Source organism: Myotis daubentonii, chromosome 2, assembly GCF_963259705.1.
Source record: "Myotis daubentonii chromosome 2, mMyoDau2.1, whole genome shotgun sequence".
In the NCBI taxonomy this organism is placed as follows: Eukaryota; Metazoa; Chordata; class Mammalia; order Chiroptera; family Vespertilionidae; genus Myotis; species Myotis daubentonii.
In genome coordinates, this window is record NC_081841.1 from 49,824,217 (window position 1) to 49,842,749 (window position 18,533).

At 48.4% G+C, this 18,533-nt stretch overlaps 2 protein-coding genes across 12 annotated transcripts in view; both read right to left on the reverse strand.

The window, feature by feature from the left end:
• Positions 1–2,427, reverse strand: part of KMT2D (lysine methyltransferase 2D) — a 39,775-nt gene extending 37,348 nt beyond the window's left edge. For all 11 annotated transcript variants that reach the window (XM_059682744.1, XM_059682740.1, XM_059682734.1 and 8 more), the window contains exon 1: positions 2,289–2,427. The gene's annotated coding sequence lies outside the window, so the exon portion shown is untranslated. The remainder of the gene's footprint in view (positions 1–2,288) is intronic.
• Positions 2,428–6,071: 3,644 nt separating this feature from the next.
• Positions 6,072–10,641, reverse strand: RHEBL1 (RHEB like 1). The gene is made up of 8 exons (XM_059682749.1): positions 10,289–10,641; positions 9,612–9,683; positions 9,169–9,236; positions 8,814–8,896; positions 8,454–8,510; positions 8,204–8,251; positions 7,308–7,389; positions 6,072–7,149 (listed from the first exon to the last, which is right to left on the reverse strand). The coding sequence occupies exons 1-8, from the start codon at positions 10,338–10,340 to the stop codon at positions 7,060–7,062; spliced, it is 552 nt and encodes a 183-aa protein (XP_059538732.1). The 5' UTR covers positions 10,341–10,641; the 3' UTR covers positions 6,072–7,059.
• Between the last annotated feature and the right edge of the window lie 7,892 nt (positions 10,642–18,533).

Below are 18,533 nucleotides of genomic sequence, written 5' to 3' on the forward strand. Positions count from 1 at the left end.
GACTGCCTCACACAAGGCCAGAGGGACAAATTCCTCTGCCCTCCCCCGAGCACAGCCCTCTCAAGCTGGTAAGCTTGAGGAGGTACAGAAACCACCTGCATCCAGCCTTGGGAGACAGAGTACCAATATCCTCCAAAGCCACAGCCTCACTCATGAAGCCATGGAAGATGAGAGATCACAAAGTGAAGAAGAGAATGTCCTCCAAGCTGCACTATATCTAGGGGTAACTCCGAGAAGCCTGAGCCCCATTTCCCTACCCCTGCAGTCTAGCACCTGCACCCCAATGCTGAGTCCCAGCTGACAGGCCCCTGAACAGATCTAAACAAATAAATACCACAGGTTCCCTGTCCCATCATTCACAGCCAGAAACCACACACACATATATACATCAAGGGTTTTTTCACTAGTTCTAAAATGAGCTAATGCCTGGCTAGGCTTCCCCTGGGTAACTAGAGATCCCCAGAAGTACAGATCTAGGGAGTAAAACTGTGCTGGCTCCCCTCAGTCCTAGGCCTAAGAAGCCCAAAACAGCAAGGAAGAAGACAGGGTGGCACACTTTCCTCTCTGCCTCTATCCCAGACCAATAGCTTTAACTCCATTTTCCCAGCCAGGGGGGAAATGGAGGCTTGGAGGGGTGAAAGGCTGAAGCAGGCTCTTGAGTGAACAACTTCTGTAGGACTCAGGACTTCCTGGTTCCCAACCTGAGAATCAAACCACACCTCTCTGCACCCTCATTTTGGGCTGACCCTCTAGGAAGAATCCAAATGGCAACACTAGTCCTGTAGACCCTCTAGACCAGCAGTCGCCAACCTTTCGGACCACCAGTGATCCACGGACCACCGGTTGACGACCGCTGCTCAAGAGAGTCCCTGGGTAAACCTGAGGTAATCCACAGCTAACAGCAAGAGGCCCCTCCTAAGGAAGTTCACTGAGGACAGACAACAGGAGGGGTCCTGCATAGGAGGCAGGGGCAGAGAGCATGGGTGACAGCTAACCTCACTCTACCACCCCTGTGCCACCTCCCACCTTGGGGTTAATATCCAGAAATCTTTCAAGGGCAAAATCCCTATTTTCTCCTTCCCAAGACCAGGCTCAAAGAGATCTAGCCCATGTATGTATGTTTCAGGGGGTGGAGTGAAGGAGTAAAACACACCAGCCAAATCCCGGCTGGGCAGCATGACAGCTGCGAGAGGGGCTGTCCCAGCCCAGGGCCCAGAGGCATGAGGTTCATGCTGCACTCTTCCTACACTCACATGTATACCCCTTCTCCTCAGTACCTTCGGACAGGTTTGGAAACACTAGCTTCTGCAGAAAGAAACTCTGCAGATCATTTCTCCTCCAAAGAGATACAGTAAGGATTGGGACAGGAGCAGAGGGCCAGTTAACATTCCCTGATCAAAAAGGGTTGGAGAGGCTGGGATGGGCCTGCAGGATTGGCCAAGGACTTAGGAGCAACCAGCTCACCACACCAGGTCCTGAGAAAGCGGGAGACAAAAGCCATTTTTTGCAGCCCACATTCGCAGGGAGCAAATCTCAACTGCCTCCTCCATAATCCCCTAGAGATTATGTCCATCCTGAGCGGAGGGGAGGCAAACCAGGCTAAGACAGCACTGGGCCTCGCTGCGGTCACTTTGCCAGGCAGGGGTAGTTTAAAGTTGCCCAGCAAGGCCAGACTGCCCCCAGCCCCACCTCCTTCTTGCACCAGCCACCCCCTTCATCACACTAGTCAGTTTCCACACACTGTCCCCTGTCCACAGTGAAAGAAGGCCTGGTGAAGGACCCAGGATTCCTTGAGTCTCCCAGAGGACTGCTGAGGACCCCGATGGGCAAGAACAACCTTAAAGTCCAACCTGGCAGTAAGTCTGACCTGGCAGTGGCACCCTCCCTACACCCCTCCCCCCAAGTTATTCTGTTCCCAAGGCCCACAAGGAACCCCGAGGGAGCAGCAGGAGTCGAGGAGGATTGGTGCTGGCATCGGGGCCTGGGTCCGACTTGAGTAGAGCTCCCCCAACACAAAAATAAACAGGCAGAGAGGCGATCTGGCCGGGTTTCCAAAACTCCCGTGGTTCCCCGAACCCCGTCTTTAACGAGGCACACCCCAAGACACCAGGCCTCAGTTCTGCCCCAGCCACTGGTTCAGGTTCCCTTGACAGACCCTGCCAACAGAGCCCTCCTCAGCCCTGGCACCCCTTTCTCCAACCTAAAGGCCAGCTCCGGCCAAGACAGTCCATCTGGCGGTGCCCCGAGTCCAACCCTTTCTGGGCCTTGGCCGGACGGACTTCACTCACCTCTTCACAGGGCGATCCAGGAATCCTCATCCGAGAACATGGCCAGAGCCCGGGCCGCTCCCCGACCTCCAACCGCCAGAGCGATCACAGCCGCCCCCCGCACGGGGGGGCTGAGGGTGGCCAAGAACGGTAAATCCAGGTCGGAGTGGCCACCCTCCCCTCCAAAAAAAAAGCAAAGAGCCAAAGACGGGTTCTGCGCTTCAGGTTCCAGCAGTTTAGGTTTCCATGGACAGCCCGAGGGCGGCGAATCCCGAGCGGACACAAAGAGAGCACCGGTGGCTTTGATCTCGGGAGCGCAGGCTCCGCATCCGCGTCGTCGGGCGGCCTCTTAGTCCTCGGGCCGGGCCAGCGCCCCGGCCGCCGGCGCCGGGCTCGGGCAGGACGTCGAGGCTCTCCAGATGGAACGTCGAGGCGCCTCCCCAGCGGCCCGGAAGAAACGCCGCGCCGCCCCGCGCCGGCCCGGATGGCACGGGAGCCCCTCGCGGGAGCGCCGAGCCCCTCTCCCCGCCCGGGCCGGCGCCCCGGGGCCGCGCGAGCTACGGCGACGCGGAGACGGCGGGGCCGCGGGGCTGAACCTGACACACACCCAGCGCCGGGCTCCTCGACCCCGAGCGCTCGCCCTCGGCGGCTTCGAGCCCCCCACCTTCTGCTCCCCCCCGGGGAAGGGAGGAGGGTAGGTGGGCGAGGAAGAGGAAGGGGCGGGCGGTGCGAGCCCTCTGCCCGCTCTCCACCGGCCGCTCCAGGCCCTGCGCTCGCCTCCCTTCCCCTCTGGCCTCCGGAGCTGCCCCGCCCCCGGCCTGGCCGGCTCAGATCGGCGACACTCCCTCGACCCCCGGCTAGCTGTGGTCGCGGGGGGCCTCGAGGTGTACGGCCCAACCCCGGCTCCCGGCGCCGGGGGGTCAGGAAACTGAGCGGAAAGTGGGGAACGAGGCAGCCATTTGCAACCGGAGAGGAAAGTAGTGCAGCGCGGCGCCGCTCCGCCTCCCCCCCTCCGCCTCCTGTTCGGCCGGTAGGGTGGTTCCTGCGAAGGGGCTACTTCCTGGCCCAAGGTCTCGGCAGCGGTCGTGGAGATTCTGGAAGCCTCCGGTGCAAGACCCGGGGGGGCCCTTTGGCCTGGGGAACCCCGCTCGCGAAGGGGAGAAAGGAGAAGATTGGCCCTATTTTGTGTTGGAGCGGAGCAGCGGAGGGATACGGCCCTCTCGGAGGAAAGGCTGTGACTCTGCAGTTCTACGCACACGCCGCGGGATCCCTCCGCCGCGCGTTAACCCCGGCGGCGCCGGGCGGCCGCGGGGCAGACACGTGGGAACGAAGCCCCCCTCCTCTGCGCCCGGGCCCTGGCACTGCCTCCTTCACTGCCCGGTTCGGGAAACTAGGACTTCGGCCACTTTCTAGTTCCGTTCCCTTGGAGTTCTAGGTCCCCGAAACTCCCGCTGCCCCCTTGAATTAACCAGAAGCAATCTTTCCTGGGAGGGGGAGAGAAGAAGAGCCAGGAGATTGGCCGCTGCTCTGCATCTTGGGAACTGGAGTCCGCAAATGGAGAAAGTGAGGCACGGCGCCTGGCGCTGCAAAGGGTGGCTTCTTGCCACGTTCAGGGACCGAAGAAAAAGCGGAACGAGTCGTTGCTTCTGACTCTCAATACCCCTCGTGAGGAAAATATACTGTCAGTAACCCCCCCATTACCACACACACCTCCCCCATCAAAACATAAATGTAGTTCCCTTTCTTTCCCGGGTGCCCCGACCCCCAGTCTTTTCGGATCTTCAGGGCCTGTGTCCCCCCCTTTTTTTAGTAAACCAGAGGGGCTGTACCTTGGATCTTGGCTGGAGTACTGTTTGCAGATCCCAAACACTCTGTTTGCAGACCCCCCCCCCCCCCCACCACCACCACAAGTCTGGATGAGGAATGGAATGCCTTTTCTGTCTTAGCTGTACCCAAGGGATGGTCAAGAGGAGACAAATTCATTATGTACTAGATACTTTATATATGCATTACGTGGGTTATGTCTGTATTACAGATCAAGAGACTGAGGATAAAATTGTCCAACAAACCACATCTAGTGAGAAGTAGAGCCATGTGTAAACAATGGCCATGTTTTTCCTACGATTGAGGAGATTATATATATATATACATACATATATACATATATATGTGTGTGTGTGTATATATATATATATATATATTAAGGAAAATGTGGAGAAAGAAGCAGGCAAATCGCGTGCAGGGCCAATTCTGTGGGAAAGGGTTTACAGTGCCATCCAATAGAATTTTCTGCAATGATTAAAATGCCTTATAACTACACTATCTAATATGCACTATAGGTACACTAATATAACTTAGCCACATGTAGCTATTTGAAATGTAGGTGGTACAACTGGGGAACTATTTAATACTAAATTAAACTTAAAACGCCATGTGTGACTTGTGGCTTTCATATTGGAGAGTGCAGGAGATATAAATCCCTACTGGCCAGAGTCATAGAAGGGATCAGGACTAGGAGTGTCCTGTGCTAGCCACACACTAACATCATGTGCCCTGCACTGACCATGCAGGTCTATTTCAGCAAAAAATTCCAGCAGTAATCCCACAACCGTCCCAGCTATAGTGGAATAAATAAACCAAGAGACAAAAGTTGGAAAATGGAAGGCCCCTCCCTACTCTCTGCATCCAAAGGCAGGGAGGTAGACTCCACCAGAAAGACCTCCAATAACAAAATAACTACCGTTTCTTAAAGGTTTATTATGTATGAGAAGCTGTGCTAAGCATTTCATATATCACCTCAGTTTAATTCTCACCTCAACCCTATGAAGGTTTGACTATACTTCATAAATGAGAACTTGAGGCTCAAAGAAATTAAGCAAGATTACACAGCTAAGTGGAAGAGTAATTATTCCAACCCAGCCATTCACCACTATTCTTGACTACTATCCAGCTTTGAAGTTGACCGATACACTTCTAGAAACCCTCAGGCAAAAGTCTATACCAAACCTCATGGAAATGGCAGCAGGAAGGTAGGTACCTGTAATGAGTGTTCCAGGTGAGATGTGCAAAAGGACCTAATTTAATGTAAGGAGAGAGGGCGATGACAACCCTAAAGAGATTCCTAGGCCACTAAGATTGCTCTTTGCAGTATGCTTCTTCCAGCAGCCCTATTTCTTTTTAGATTCTGGATCAGAGATGCAAAAGCAGTTGTCAGGGCTTCTGAAAACCAGCATGACAAACAGTTATCCCCAACCATAAGTCCAACTGACCTGGAGCCAAGCACTAGCAAGATCACAGCTAAAAATCACACCTAGCCCTAACCAGTTTGGCTCAGTGGATAGAGCATCAGCCTGCGGACTCAAGGGTCCCAGGTTCGATTCCGGTCAAGAGCATGTACCTTGGTTGCAGGCACATCCCCTGTAGGGAGTGTGCAGGAGGCAGCTGATCGATGTTTCTCTCTCATCGATGTTTCTAACTCTCTATCCCTCTCCCTTCCTCTCTGTAAAAAAATCAATATATTTTTAAAAAATCATCATTCTCCCCTTTAAAAAAAAATCACACCTAGATATTGTCCATCCTCCCCAACTAAGAATACCTCAGTCTCCCCTAGTTGGCAGGAGAAGTTTATGCCCTCCTGTGAAGGATGCCATTTAGGTAACTCCTTGGAGGAAATATTTGGCCAATTAAGCCCTAGGACTGGTGGGAAGTGGGGGGTAGGCTCAGAAACTATACATATATAGGACCAAACCTTCCTAGCTGTAATATATCCATCCTCCTCCTGAGGTGGTGGACCAATAAGGACAGAAGCAATAGCCTTGGCGCCTAAAAAAGAGCACAACTCCAAAGATGTGAAAGGCATCAAAAGGTCACCAAAGGCATGAAAACAGTAAAGAAAATCTGTTTTAATGAAAGGCACTGTAGACATGGGGATACAAGAGGATGGATATACAACAGAGGCATTATTTCTAACTTTACTCACTTCTCTTAGAAAGACAAAAGTTTAGTCCCTGCCTCTATACTCATTCTCGATTCTTACATCAGTAGGAATGAGGGGCTTCCTTCCTCTTCCCCAAATCCTACCTTCTCTCTGAGTTCCAGCAAATGCCAAGGCCCAGGAGAGAAGCTAGGTCAGTTGTGGCAGCTGGCCACTAGAGGGTAGTGTTTCTGTAGTTAAGGTGCTCTTGGGAGCCTACAAACTTGGATGGGTGTGGCAGCCAAATGGTACCCGTAAAGGAAGTCTTAGGGTAATGGTCCTGAATGAGTGAGAAGTAAGGAATAGGAACAAGGTAGGAGGAAAGAAATTAGCCCTGAATCCTCACCAAAGACCACAGTCATCAATCCTTGGAAAATGAGATATGTGTTCTCCCATATACAGAGAAGTCAACTACAAAAAGATTTCTCAGTTTATTTGCATATATACATTGTCACCCCAGGGAGCTAGCTCCACTTCTGGAGTCCCTAACTCCTTTCACCCAGCCAACATCCAAAACCTACATAGGAGACTGGGTCCTGAATACCCAGGACTCATATCGCAACCCTGCAGGTTATAAGAATTCATTTAGCAAAAACAGAGGCCAGTGCCCATTAGACATCCTTGCCCCTTTGTAAACATTGACAACCAGGCCACTGGAGCCTGGGGAAAGTGTGCAAATGTAAGGGTACCATTACTGTGTGCCCAGAGGGCCAGGGACACAGCTGGCAACCATACCCGTGAAGTCCTGAGGACCTGCCCCCACTGTGGCCTGGCAAGTGCCAGGGGAAGAATCCAGGCAGCTACCCCATGCTTGAGGGTTCACATGAGACTGCAGCGGCGCTCTTGCCCGTAGGAATTCTCCACACGGGCAATCTCCTGGATGACTTTGGTGAAGATGCCTTGAGTCAGCTGCACGGGAGAGAGATTCAGGGCAAAAAAGTTAGTTCATTGCCGATAGTACCACCCAGCTCTGAGGTGAATACCCCACTCTCCACCATCCCCACCACCAAGCACTTCCATAAGAAAAAAATACTGCCACCATCTTCCTAAATGTTCAGACCCAGCACCTGATTCTCTCGAGCAGATGACTCCATGAATGTCGCACCCCATGACTCTGCCAACTTCTTCCCTTCAATTGCCTGGACCTCCCTGGAAGCAAATTTGGGACATGAAGATGGAAGATAGCAATGTCCTCATGTTCTCTGCAAAATCTTTCTTTTTTTTAATTAAAAAAAAAAATAGAGAGGGAGAAGGAGTGATAGAAACATCAATGATGAGAGAGAATCATTGATTGGCTGCCTCCTGCACACCCCCTATTGGGGATCAAGCCCGCAAACTGGGTATGTGCCCTTGACTGGAATTGAACCTGGGACCCTTCAGTCTGCAGGCCGACACGCTATCCACTGAGCCAAACCAGCTAGGGCTTTTTTTTTTTTTTAATCCTCACCTGAGGATATTTTTTTCATTGACTTTTAAAGAGAGTGGAAGAGAGGGAGGGGGAGGGGAAGGGGGACAAAGAGAGAGAAACCAATGAGAGACACATGAGGCATCAATTGGTTGCCTCCTGCACCTGCCCTGACTGGGCAGGGATCGAACCAAGGTACGTGCCTTTCACTGGGAATTGAACCCACAACCCTTGGGTCTGAGGGCCGATGCTCTAACAACTGAGCGATACTGGCCAGGACTGTAATATCTTTATAGAATCTAGATGTCTTCTAACCCATCCCACTTCCAAGATTTAGAAGGAGGGTTGGGGAAGAAGAAAATATAAGTAAAACAAAGAAGCCTGGAACTAAGGCTTGAAATATGAAATTATAGCTTTTGCAACAGAAGAGTTATATCTTAACCTTCAAGTTAGAAACAAATGACTTGGTTCAAGTCGGTGGCAGAGCCAGGACTAGAGCCTAACTGATTTCTAGCCCAGCTAACTTTCCTTCATCTTGAGCTGCAGAGATTACCATACCTGTCTGGAGAGAGATCTGCCTTGTTCCCCACTAGCACCACCGGCAGCCTGTGAGGAAACAATAGTTACTACAGGATCCCCTCCAACTGCCCATGGACCCCAACCTCCTTCACATCAGGGCTGGACAACTCCCCATCAGACCAGACAGGATCTAGTCCCAGCCTCCTCTCTAACTTAAACCAGAATTCCCTTCTGCTCTCTCCCATGCTGCGGTATCCACATTATGTCTCTATTCCCTAGGTCCACTTACCGAGTTTTCCCATGGCCTTCATGTAGCTTTTGGTACAGATTCTCAATGACGTGGAAGCTTTAAACACAAGAAATGGAGCTATCAGACTGCGGAATCTCAGAGGGAAGGCGGGGGAGGTGGGTGGGTGGGAAGAGATCGACCAAAGAACTTTATGCATATATGTATAACCCATGGACACAGACAATAGGGTGGTGAAGGCCTGGGGGGGGGGGGGGGAGGTGGGCTAGACGAGTCAATGGGGGGAAAGGGGGACATATATAGTACTTTCAATAATAAGGATTTAATTTTTTTAAAAAAGAAGAAATGAACCATAACCCTCAGATCCTCAAAAGTCCCCTACTCCCAACCTTGGTCACTTACCTATGCAGAGAGGTGACAGAATACACAAGCACATAACCATGGACCCCAATGATGAATGAATAGGGCAGAATGCTGTACTCATCCTAAAGAAAAAGAAATATCAATACCTAGATCCATAATACTCAGATGACAAAGGTTGGTGGACTGTATCCTGGCACCCTCCCTGGGGGACTCCCTATTCCAGTCACTTTTATTCAACAAGTATTTATTGAGTAGCTCCAATGAGTGCTACACACTACCAAATGCTAAAATGCTTTTCTTTTAATACTAATTTATAAATGAACCACAGAGGCTACCAGATTTCATCTCTCAGGACTGAACTACCACATTTTGATACCCTACCCCAAACTAGTACCTGCCCTGCTGTGTCCACCAGGTGTAGGTGAAACTCGTCTTTGCCAAGAGTCACTATCTTGCTGTAAGCTGTAAAGAAAAGAAAACTTGACTGTGAGGTGCTTTGAAGGGCTAGCGATGTGTACCCCGATACATTTTTAACTCCGGGGGGGGGGGGGGGCGACACAGATGGACCAGGTCCAGGGAGCTCTCCAGGAAACTGGAGAGAAAATGTTAAGATTCTTATTGTCTACATCTGCACCATTCTGGACTCAGTATCTTGCAAAATCCACACTCTGGCTCCACTCATAGAAAGGATTGCTAGAGAAGAGATTAGATTTAATGCCTAATCAAATAATATGATTAAATTATTCCTTAGCATCAGGATAATCCCATATTATGGAGCTGGGTGGGGCACCCAAGCCCTCCCTCACCACCCACCCCCCCAGGGAGAAGTTCACTCACTATTATCCACTGTAGGATCATAGCCTTCCAAGAACTCGCCCTCCACAAATTGATGTGCCAAAGATGTCTTCCCTGTGGAAAGCAGTGGTAGTATTCAATCAGCTATCTACAGTCACACCCTCTGCCCTTTTGGGCTGTAGCCCAGGAGTAAAGGGGACCCCAAATTAGCACCCTAGCCTGTGAATGCCCCATGCAATACTTTCCCTTAGCCTACCCTCAACCCTCTTTTCACCCTGGGTCTCTGCACCTTGGCCACCGGATGCATTCAGTAGCCCCGCAGGAAGCCTTTCCAGTCTCCTTTCCCCACGCCACCCCTGGGAATTTCCGAGATTCCCTAGGATCAAGTCTGCCCCGCACTCGGCCACCTGCGACTTACCCAACACAGACCACGCCCTGTCATCAAACGCTGACCCCACCTCTACCCCCAAGACTAACGCCGGAGACCACCCCGGTATTCCTATAGCCAAATCCATATTAACCCTTACATATTCCGCTTCCTGCAGCCCTCCACACACTATCACCACCCCAGGCTTTCCTCCAATATCCTTTCAATCCTCGCTCTACATCTCCATTCTAAGGATGCCACCATTCCTCCCTAGTCGCGTTCCCGCGGCAGCGCGCCTCCTCTGGCCACAAAGCAGCGGTGCGTCCATGCTCTCCCCAGGGCGGAGACTCACCTACAGAGCGGTACCCGAGGATGACCACCTTCCTATAGCGGACTAGCGGCATGGCAGGGGTCGGCCCCAAAGGCTTGCAGAACTGCGGGCTGGGCAAGCCCTAAGAAGAGGAGGTCACAATGTAGACAGATGCAGCAACTGGCACAGAAAAGCTCTCTCGAAGGTGCAAGGGGCAAGCTAGAGAGAAACCAAAACAAGCGCCGCGCCCGGAGCTCGCCACGTGATCACAACACAGCAAGACTAAAGCGAGGGAGAGGCGCGCCGGAGAACTACTGTGCCGCGTCGCGCCGGGCTCCGCCCCCCAGGCCGCTCGCCATTGGTCTATTAGAAAAGATTAGGGTGGGGCCACCAGCGGGAGGAAAGGGTGGGCCTCACGTGTAGCGGGAGAACCAGAGCTGCGCGTGCGCAGACTAGAGCCGGTTCATTCATAAAGAAACAGAAAGGAACCCAGGGTCCTAGAGGTGTTTGTGTATTTGCGACTTAGCAAAAGTGGCTGCGAAGAATCATGGATAAAAATCATCCTTTGTGGCTGGCCTGGAATTTCTGATCAAAAGATTCTAGGCCTTCCTTTTGCAAGGTATCTGGGGTCCTTGAATAGGGAAAAAAGGACAAAGTTCTAATATTCCCTCTGCTTCCCCCAGCCTTCTGCCCCAGATCTTTTTATATATTTTTCTTAATTGAGTTTTTTACAGAGAGGAAGGGAGAGGGATAGAGAGTTCGAAACATCGATGAGAGAGAAACATCATCAGCTGCCTCCTGCACACCCCCTACTGGGGAAGTGCCCGCCACCCAGGTACATGCCCTTGACCGGAATCGAACCCGCGACCCTTCAGTCCGCAGGCCGATGCTCTATCCACTGAGCCAAACCGGTCAGGGCCCCCAGATCTTTTTTTTTTTTTTTTTTTTTTTTTAATATATTTTATTGATTCCTTACAGAGAGGAAAGGAGAGAGACAGCTAGAAACATCAATGAGAGAGAAACATCGATCAGCTGCCTCCTGCACATCTCCCACTGGGGATGTGCCCGCAACCCAGGTACATGCCCTTGACCGGAATCGAACCTGAGACCCTTCAGTCCGCAGGCCGACGCTCTATCCACTGAGCCAAACCGGTTTCGGCCCCAGATCTTTTATTGTCAGGTTTCCACTGTCTTCCAGGATCTAACTTCGGAACTGCAATTATTATTCTTGGGAAAATTGTTAGAATTTATGGCCAGGTCCTTCGAGGTTTCGTTGTCATCATCATAATCATCATAAAAAAAACATTTATTTATTCAACAAGTAGTTATTAAGCATATACTATATGTTCCAGGCATTGCTCTAGCTTTGGGGATAGAGTGATGAATATGACAAACAAGGTTTCTGTGCTCATGAAACATAAAATTAGTTGGACCTAGTTGGGTCCCAGCCGGTTTGGCTCAGTGGATAGAGCATCGGCCTGCGGACTGAAGGGTCCCAGGTTCCATCCCAGTCAAGGGCACATGCCCCGGTTGGGCTCGGCCCCCAGTTGGAGGCAGCCAATCAATGATTCTCTCTCATCATTGATGTTTCTATCTCTCCCTTTCCCTTCTCTGAAATCAATAAAAATATATAAAAATAAAATGTTATATATTAAAAAAACAATACCTAGTTGGTAAGAGACAAACATAAACAAGGAAACATTAGGTAGTATTAAGTGCTGTAAAAGGTAGTGTAATAAGAAGTGACCACTTTAGACCAGTGATACTTTTTTTAAACTCAACACTGGGGATTGAGCCCACTACCTGGGAATGTACCCTGACCCGGGGACTTGAACCATGACCTCCTGGTTCATAGGTCGATGCTCCACTACTGAGTCATGCCAGCCCAGCAGGCTAGTGATACTTCTGCTCAAAGGAAGCCTTGTTTAAACTCAGGCCTGAATGACAATAAGGAGCTTGCTAGTGCAAGATTTCCACAGAAGAGTCCATCACTGTTCTGCCTGCACTAAAATGGTGATAATTTTTTTCTTTTTTAAAAATATGTTTTTATTGGCTCTCCCTCCAGGGAGCATGCCCATGCCTTTTCCTTCCCTCTCTATTTCCCTTTCTCTTCCCCTCCCCCGGTCCCCCCTCCTTAGGCACCATTAGCTTCCTCACTCCCAAGCTCCAGGGCCCTTCCTTTACCTCTGTCACTTGTTCCCTGAGCCCATTTCTTCTAGGAATTACTTTTTCTACTTCTGTAATTTACAAAATAAATGTTCTCTTACAGTTTGGGTCTTGCTCTGAATTCTTTCCTAGCCAGAACCCAAGTACCGAGGTTACTGAACCCAGTTTGGTCTGAGCCCACCTGTCAGGCACATGGTGCCGTCCCCACTGCCTACAACATACTTGGTGCTGCGTGACCCGGCTTGTTTCATCACTGGCTCTGTGAAGCACGTTTATGGGAACTCCAGGTGTGACCCAAAGGAATCAGCACAAAAGATCCGAGCACCAATGTCACCCCCTTGGAGAGGCCTTGCCTGACCACCTAATTCAATAGCAGTTGCGTCTCTCAGTCCGAGAGATGCAGGGATGAAAATTCTGCTACATGAGGTGTCTGAGACTTTACTGCTTAAGTTCCCTTCTAGGATTTTTATGGCTTCACGACTTACACTTAAGTCTTTTATCCATTTTGAGTTTATTCTTCTGTATGGTGTAAGTTGGTGGTCTACTTTCATTTTCTACCTAACACCTCACACCTGTCAGAATGGCTATCATCAATAAATCGACAAGTGCTGGTGTAGATATGGAGAAAAGGGAACACTAGTTCACTGCTGGTGGAAATTCAGACTGGTGCAGCCACTTTGATGAGAGAATCATCAACCAACTGCCTCCTGCACACCCCCTACTGGGGATTGAGCCCACAACCCCGGCATGTACCCTGACCGGTATTGAACCGTGACCTCCTGGTTCACAGGTTGACGCTTAGCCACTGAGCCATGCTGGCTGGGTGCAGTTCCATTTTTAATTTTTTGAGGAAACTACATACGGTATTGAACCATGACCTCCTGGTTCATGGGTCAATGCTTAACCACTGAGCCATACCAGCAGGGAATACATTTTTTTTTTTCAATTCTAGGAGAGAGAGAGAGAGAGAGAGAGAGAGAGAGGAGAAGGGGAGGAGAAGAGAGGGGAGGGGAGGGGGAGGAAGGGGAGGGGAAGGGATGGGAGGACAGGGGAGGGGAAGGGAGGGAAGGGGAGGGGAAGGGAGGGGAAAGGAGAGAAGGGGAGGGGAGAGGAGGGGAGGGGAGGGAAAGGGGAGGGAAGGGAAGGGAAGGGAAGGGAAGGGAAGGGAAGGGAAGGGAAGGGAGAGAAGACCAGCTAACCTAAAGCAGATGAAGCCTAAGAGGATGGCAGGGACCAGGCCATGTAAAGGAGTTTGGGCTAATTCCAGTACCTAGAAAGCTGTTGATGATGTTTAAGTTGGGGCAAACATAATCTGAATTTTGTTTCTAAAAATCTCCCTCACTGTGGAGAATGCTTTGGGGTTTGAGAGGGATAGGAGCAAGTGGAGAAGCAAGGAGATCAGCTACAGACTGTCACTTGTAGTCCAGGTGAAAGGTGAGGGTCGCTTGCCTAGAGTGGTAGAAATGAATGAAGAATTTCAGATATGTTCTGAGGCTGAGGTCAAGATGGCTTGCTAAAGAATTGGATACAGGAGGTGAGGAAAAGAAAACACCTATATTTACAGAGAGTTTTACATTGTGCCAGGTGCATTTCATTGTTATCTCATTTAATATTCAGAAAAGCCCTACTGTTGATAATTGGTATTATTAATTCATTCATCAACAAATACTGATCAAACAACATCATGTCCCAGACACCCTTCTAGGTGCTGTGAAAAGAGCAGGGAACAACACAGACAAGGTCTTTGCTCACAAGAAGCAAGTTCTTTTGGGAGAAGACCAACAATCTACAAGTAAACAATAAGCAAGTTATAACAAAAAAAGTTATAGCCGTGGCTGGTGTGGCTCAGTAGTTTGGGCATCATCCTGGTGTGATTCCTGGTCAGGGCATATGCCTGGGTTTTGGGCTTGATCCCCAGTAGGGGGCATGTAGGAGGCAGCCAGTGGATGTTTCACTCTCATATCGATGTTTCTCTCACTCTCACTCTCCCTTCCCCTCTCTCTAAAAATCAATAAAAAATATTTTTTTAAAGTTATAACTACAATGAGAAAAAAACACAAGACATTAATGGGCTAGCAAGTAACTTGGGGTGTGCTATTCTTTTTTTATGTGATATCCTAGAACTTTTGAGAAGGTGACATTTGCACCTGAGACTTGAATGATGGGTAGCTATTATCTTATAGATGTGGAAACAGACTTAGCCATACAGGTAGCACACAGAAGTTATTTCTTCTGAAAAACCCTGGTGAAGTGGGTATTTAGGAGCTGAATTATACTGGAGGACAGGCTTTGCAAAACTATGGAACCATCTAATGCTTTAAAAAGTCCAGATCTATGAAAGCTGTTTCAAAGAGCCATTTCTTAATCTGGCCTCAGAAAGGGACCCAAATTCCTTTTCTACTGGGTAAAAGAAGGTCCTTGCAAACCAGCAATTTTAGGTTGGATAATTGGTCCTGAATGAGGTTGGTAGTGATACCAGATTGAGTCTTAAGCACTGTAAGATAGAAGAACTGGATTCAATTAAATTCCATAAAAATTTATTCATCTCCACCCTGGCTAGTGTGGCTAGTCAGTTAGTGCGTCAGCCTGCATACCAGAGGGTCTCAGGTTCAATTCCTGTCAAGGGCATGTACCTGGGTTGCAGGTGTGATCCCCGTATATAAAGATCACCAATATAGGATCAAGTAAAGGAAGCAAATTATCCCAACACCAGGTAAATGGGCTTGGAATAAAATTTCTAGTGACAGCATCATGTATTGCTATGTCTCAAACAACTGAGACAAAATAAGATGAAATGCTCCCAGAAAACTATTTTAAGCATCTCTATGAAAAGTGAAAACGTTTTTACTATTTTTACATCAAAATTATGGGTTCCATTGCATAGGTCTTCAGGTCTTCTTGGTTTTCCACAGCTTTGGTGGAGAAACGGTTACGGGTTCACCTCCCTGTTGATGTATCAGTTATCAATTGTTGCATAACGAAGTATATAAAAACTTGGTGGTTTAAAACAACAACAATGTATTATTTCTCATGATTTTGTGGGTTGAATTAGCAATTCTGTTTTCTCCTGAACTCACTCATATGGCTACTAGAGGCCACAGACCCTGTTGGGTGGGCCTCTCCTTCAACTGCCGCTACAGTTACAGCTCCGTCTTGGTTCCTGTAACCCTACCTCCCCTGGCTCCTTCAGAGTTAGGAGCTATGACCTCTAGCGGCTTCCCACTGATGCCAGACTCAGAATGCTTTACCATTCTTGCAGCTACTCCTTCACCCTGGCCACACCTTTACGAACAGGCCTTTCGTTATATTCTCCTCAATTCCCCATTCGGGTGTGCAAACTGTTTCCTCCAAGGACTTTGAAATTATACATTTCTGAATGTTATAATGGGGAAAATTATCAAATAAAAGACTAGAAGACAAAATTATATTTCCCATGTCACAGTAAAGTAGCTAGAAGCATAGAGGAAGAAAACATTCTTCAAAAAAGAAAAGTTGCCCTGACCGGTTTGGCTTAGTGGATAGAGCGCCGGCCTGCGGACTCAAGGTTCCCGGGTTTGATTCTGGTCAAGGGCATGTACCTTGGTTGTGGGCACGTCCTCAGTGGGGAGTGTGCAGGAGGCAGCTGATCAATGTTTCTCTCTCATCGATGTTTCTAACTCTCTGTTCCTCTCCCTTCCTCTCTGTAAAAAATCAATAAAATATATTTTAAAAAAGTAAATACAAGAAAAGAAAGTTGATTGATTCTGTCTGAAAGGATCAGAGATTCCACAACGTAATTGACAATTGAACTGGGCCTTAAAGCTTGAGAAGACCCTAAGGGAAAAGGCAAAATGCTTAGGGAAGAGTGAAAACAGTGTGTCTGGAGATGCCAAGAGGACCCTGTACCTGGGACGCTGTTTGTGGGGGCGGTGTGGGAATTAAAGCTGGAAATTAGGCTGGGGTCAGATCAGAGGGGAAGGGAAGGGAAAGGCTTTTAATGCCAGCTTTAAGAATTTTACCTTTATCAGTTACCTCAGAGTTCTCCAAATATACCACTAGTGGTATATAATGTAAATTAGGTAATACACAAACTTTTTTTTTTAAATGTACTTTTTAAAAAACAACATGTTTTTATTGATTTTTAGAGAGAGAGGAAGGGGGAGGGAGAGAGAGATAGAAACATCAATGAGAGAGAAACATCATCGAGCGGCTGCTTACTGCACACCCCCCACTGGGGATCAAGCCCACAACCTGGGCATGTGCCCTGACCAGGAATCGAACTGATGACCTTGATTCATGAGTCGATGCTCAACCACTAAGCCACACCGGCCGGGCATTATGTACTTTTAATGTGTGATAGGAAAAACAATAGCTATAATGCCAAAACTATGAACTCATAAATATTCTTATTTATTTATTTATTTATTTATTTTATTTATTTTTAAATATATTTTATTGATTTTTTACAGAGAGGAAGGGAGAGGGATAGAGAGTTAGAAACATCGATGAGAGAGAAACATCGATCAGCTGCCCCCTGGGGATGTGCCCACTGGGGGTGTGCCCGCAACCAAGGTACATGCCCTTGACCGGAATTGAACCTGGGACCCTTGAGTCCGCAGGCTGACGCTCTATCTGCTGAGCCAAACCGGTCAGGGCTCATAAATATTCTTACTTAGAAGAGGCTCAAGTTGGTAGTAAGAAACATCAGCTGAACTAAAGAAAAATATTAAATAATTTTATGGGTGGAAAGGGACCATGGACATAATCATGGAAAAACAAAGTTTGGGAAGCACTGCAATAAGCAATGAACCTTTGCTGTTTCCTTGGTGGAGGGTTTGCGGGGAGGGCAGTACCATGAGGAGAGCTGTGCTTTGTAAGGATCACACTGGTAGCCTGGTGGATAGGGATGTACTGAGAGAGGTTGGGGCTGGAGGCAGCAAGCCCTATAGGAAGCCAATACCCATGAGGAGAAAGATGAGGGCCTGGACCAGGGTAATAGCAGAGAGGATGGTGAGGACTCGTACAAAGGGTATTCCAGACAGAAGTTATGAAATTGATGACCTGGTTACAGGGGATAAAGTGAGGGAAGATGGCAAGATCATTTACAGAATTAGAGGACATGGGAAGAAGAACAGGAATTTTTTAGTGGGGGCATGGGGAAAGAATTGAATTAATGCATTTATTTTTGACACGTGGACTTTGGGCATGTCTCAGATGTTCGCATGGCAATGGGCCAATTAAGGATATGTGTTTCTAGGCACAGCACAGAAACATAGCCAGGATACACATACAGGCATCTTCTTGCATATTCAATATGTCTGCTTCTCCCCTGACTCCTACACTTACTCTTGACTTCTGTTAGCATGTAATATGATAAACACCAACCCATTTTAGGAAAATGGGAAGTAGTTAGCTCCTCCTCAGGGGACCTTGCTCAATCCAGGAACCACAACCAGCAATTCACAAAATAATTGAATTATAACTTATTAGAGCTGGAGGATCTTGGTGGTCATCTGTATTGTTATTCTCAAACTTGAAGACGCATCAGAGTCACCTGGAGGACTTGTTAATGCAAAGATTGCTGGGCTCTACACTAAAGTTGTTTATATATATATATATATATATATATATATATATATATATATATATTTCTTTATTGATTTCAGAGAAGACGGGAGAAGGAGAGAGAGATAGAAACATCAATGATGAGAGAGAATCATTGATAGGCTGCCTCCTGCACACCCCCTACTGGGGATTGAGCCCGCAACCTAGGCATGTGCCCTTGGCCAGAATCGAACCTGGGACCCTTCAGTCCGTAGGCTGACGCTCTATCCACTGAGCCAAGCTAGCTAGGCTACACTGAAGTTTTTGATTCAGTATGTCTGAGCAGGATGAAAGAATTTGCATTTTAAACAGGTTTCCAGATGATACTGAGGTTGCTGGTCTGGGGACTACACTTTGAGAATCACTGATATCACCTCAACTTCTCCAGAATACAGTCTGGGAAACTGCAGCCTAAAAAAGTTATTGTTATTATTTTAATCCTCACCTGAGGATATATTTTCTTGTTAATTTTAGAGAGAGGGAGGGAGAGAGAGAAACATAAATGTGAGAAATATTGATCAGTTGCCTCCTGTAGGTG

Bases quoted from the DNA above. Each gene is read 5' to 3' on its own strand.
- RHEBL1 (XM_059682749.1), bottom strand. From the start codon at position 10,340: ATGCCGCTAGTCCGCTATAGGAAGGTGGTCATCCTCGGGTACCGCTCT. The intron at 9,237-9,611 runs GTGAGTGAACTT...TTTTCTTTACAG, and splicing joins TGATCCTACAGTGGATAATA to CTTACAGCAAGATAGTGACT. The intron at 8,511-8,813 runs GTAAGTGACCAA...TTGTGTTTAAAG, and splicing joins TCTGTCACCTCTCTGCATAG to CTTCCACGTCATTGAGAATC.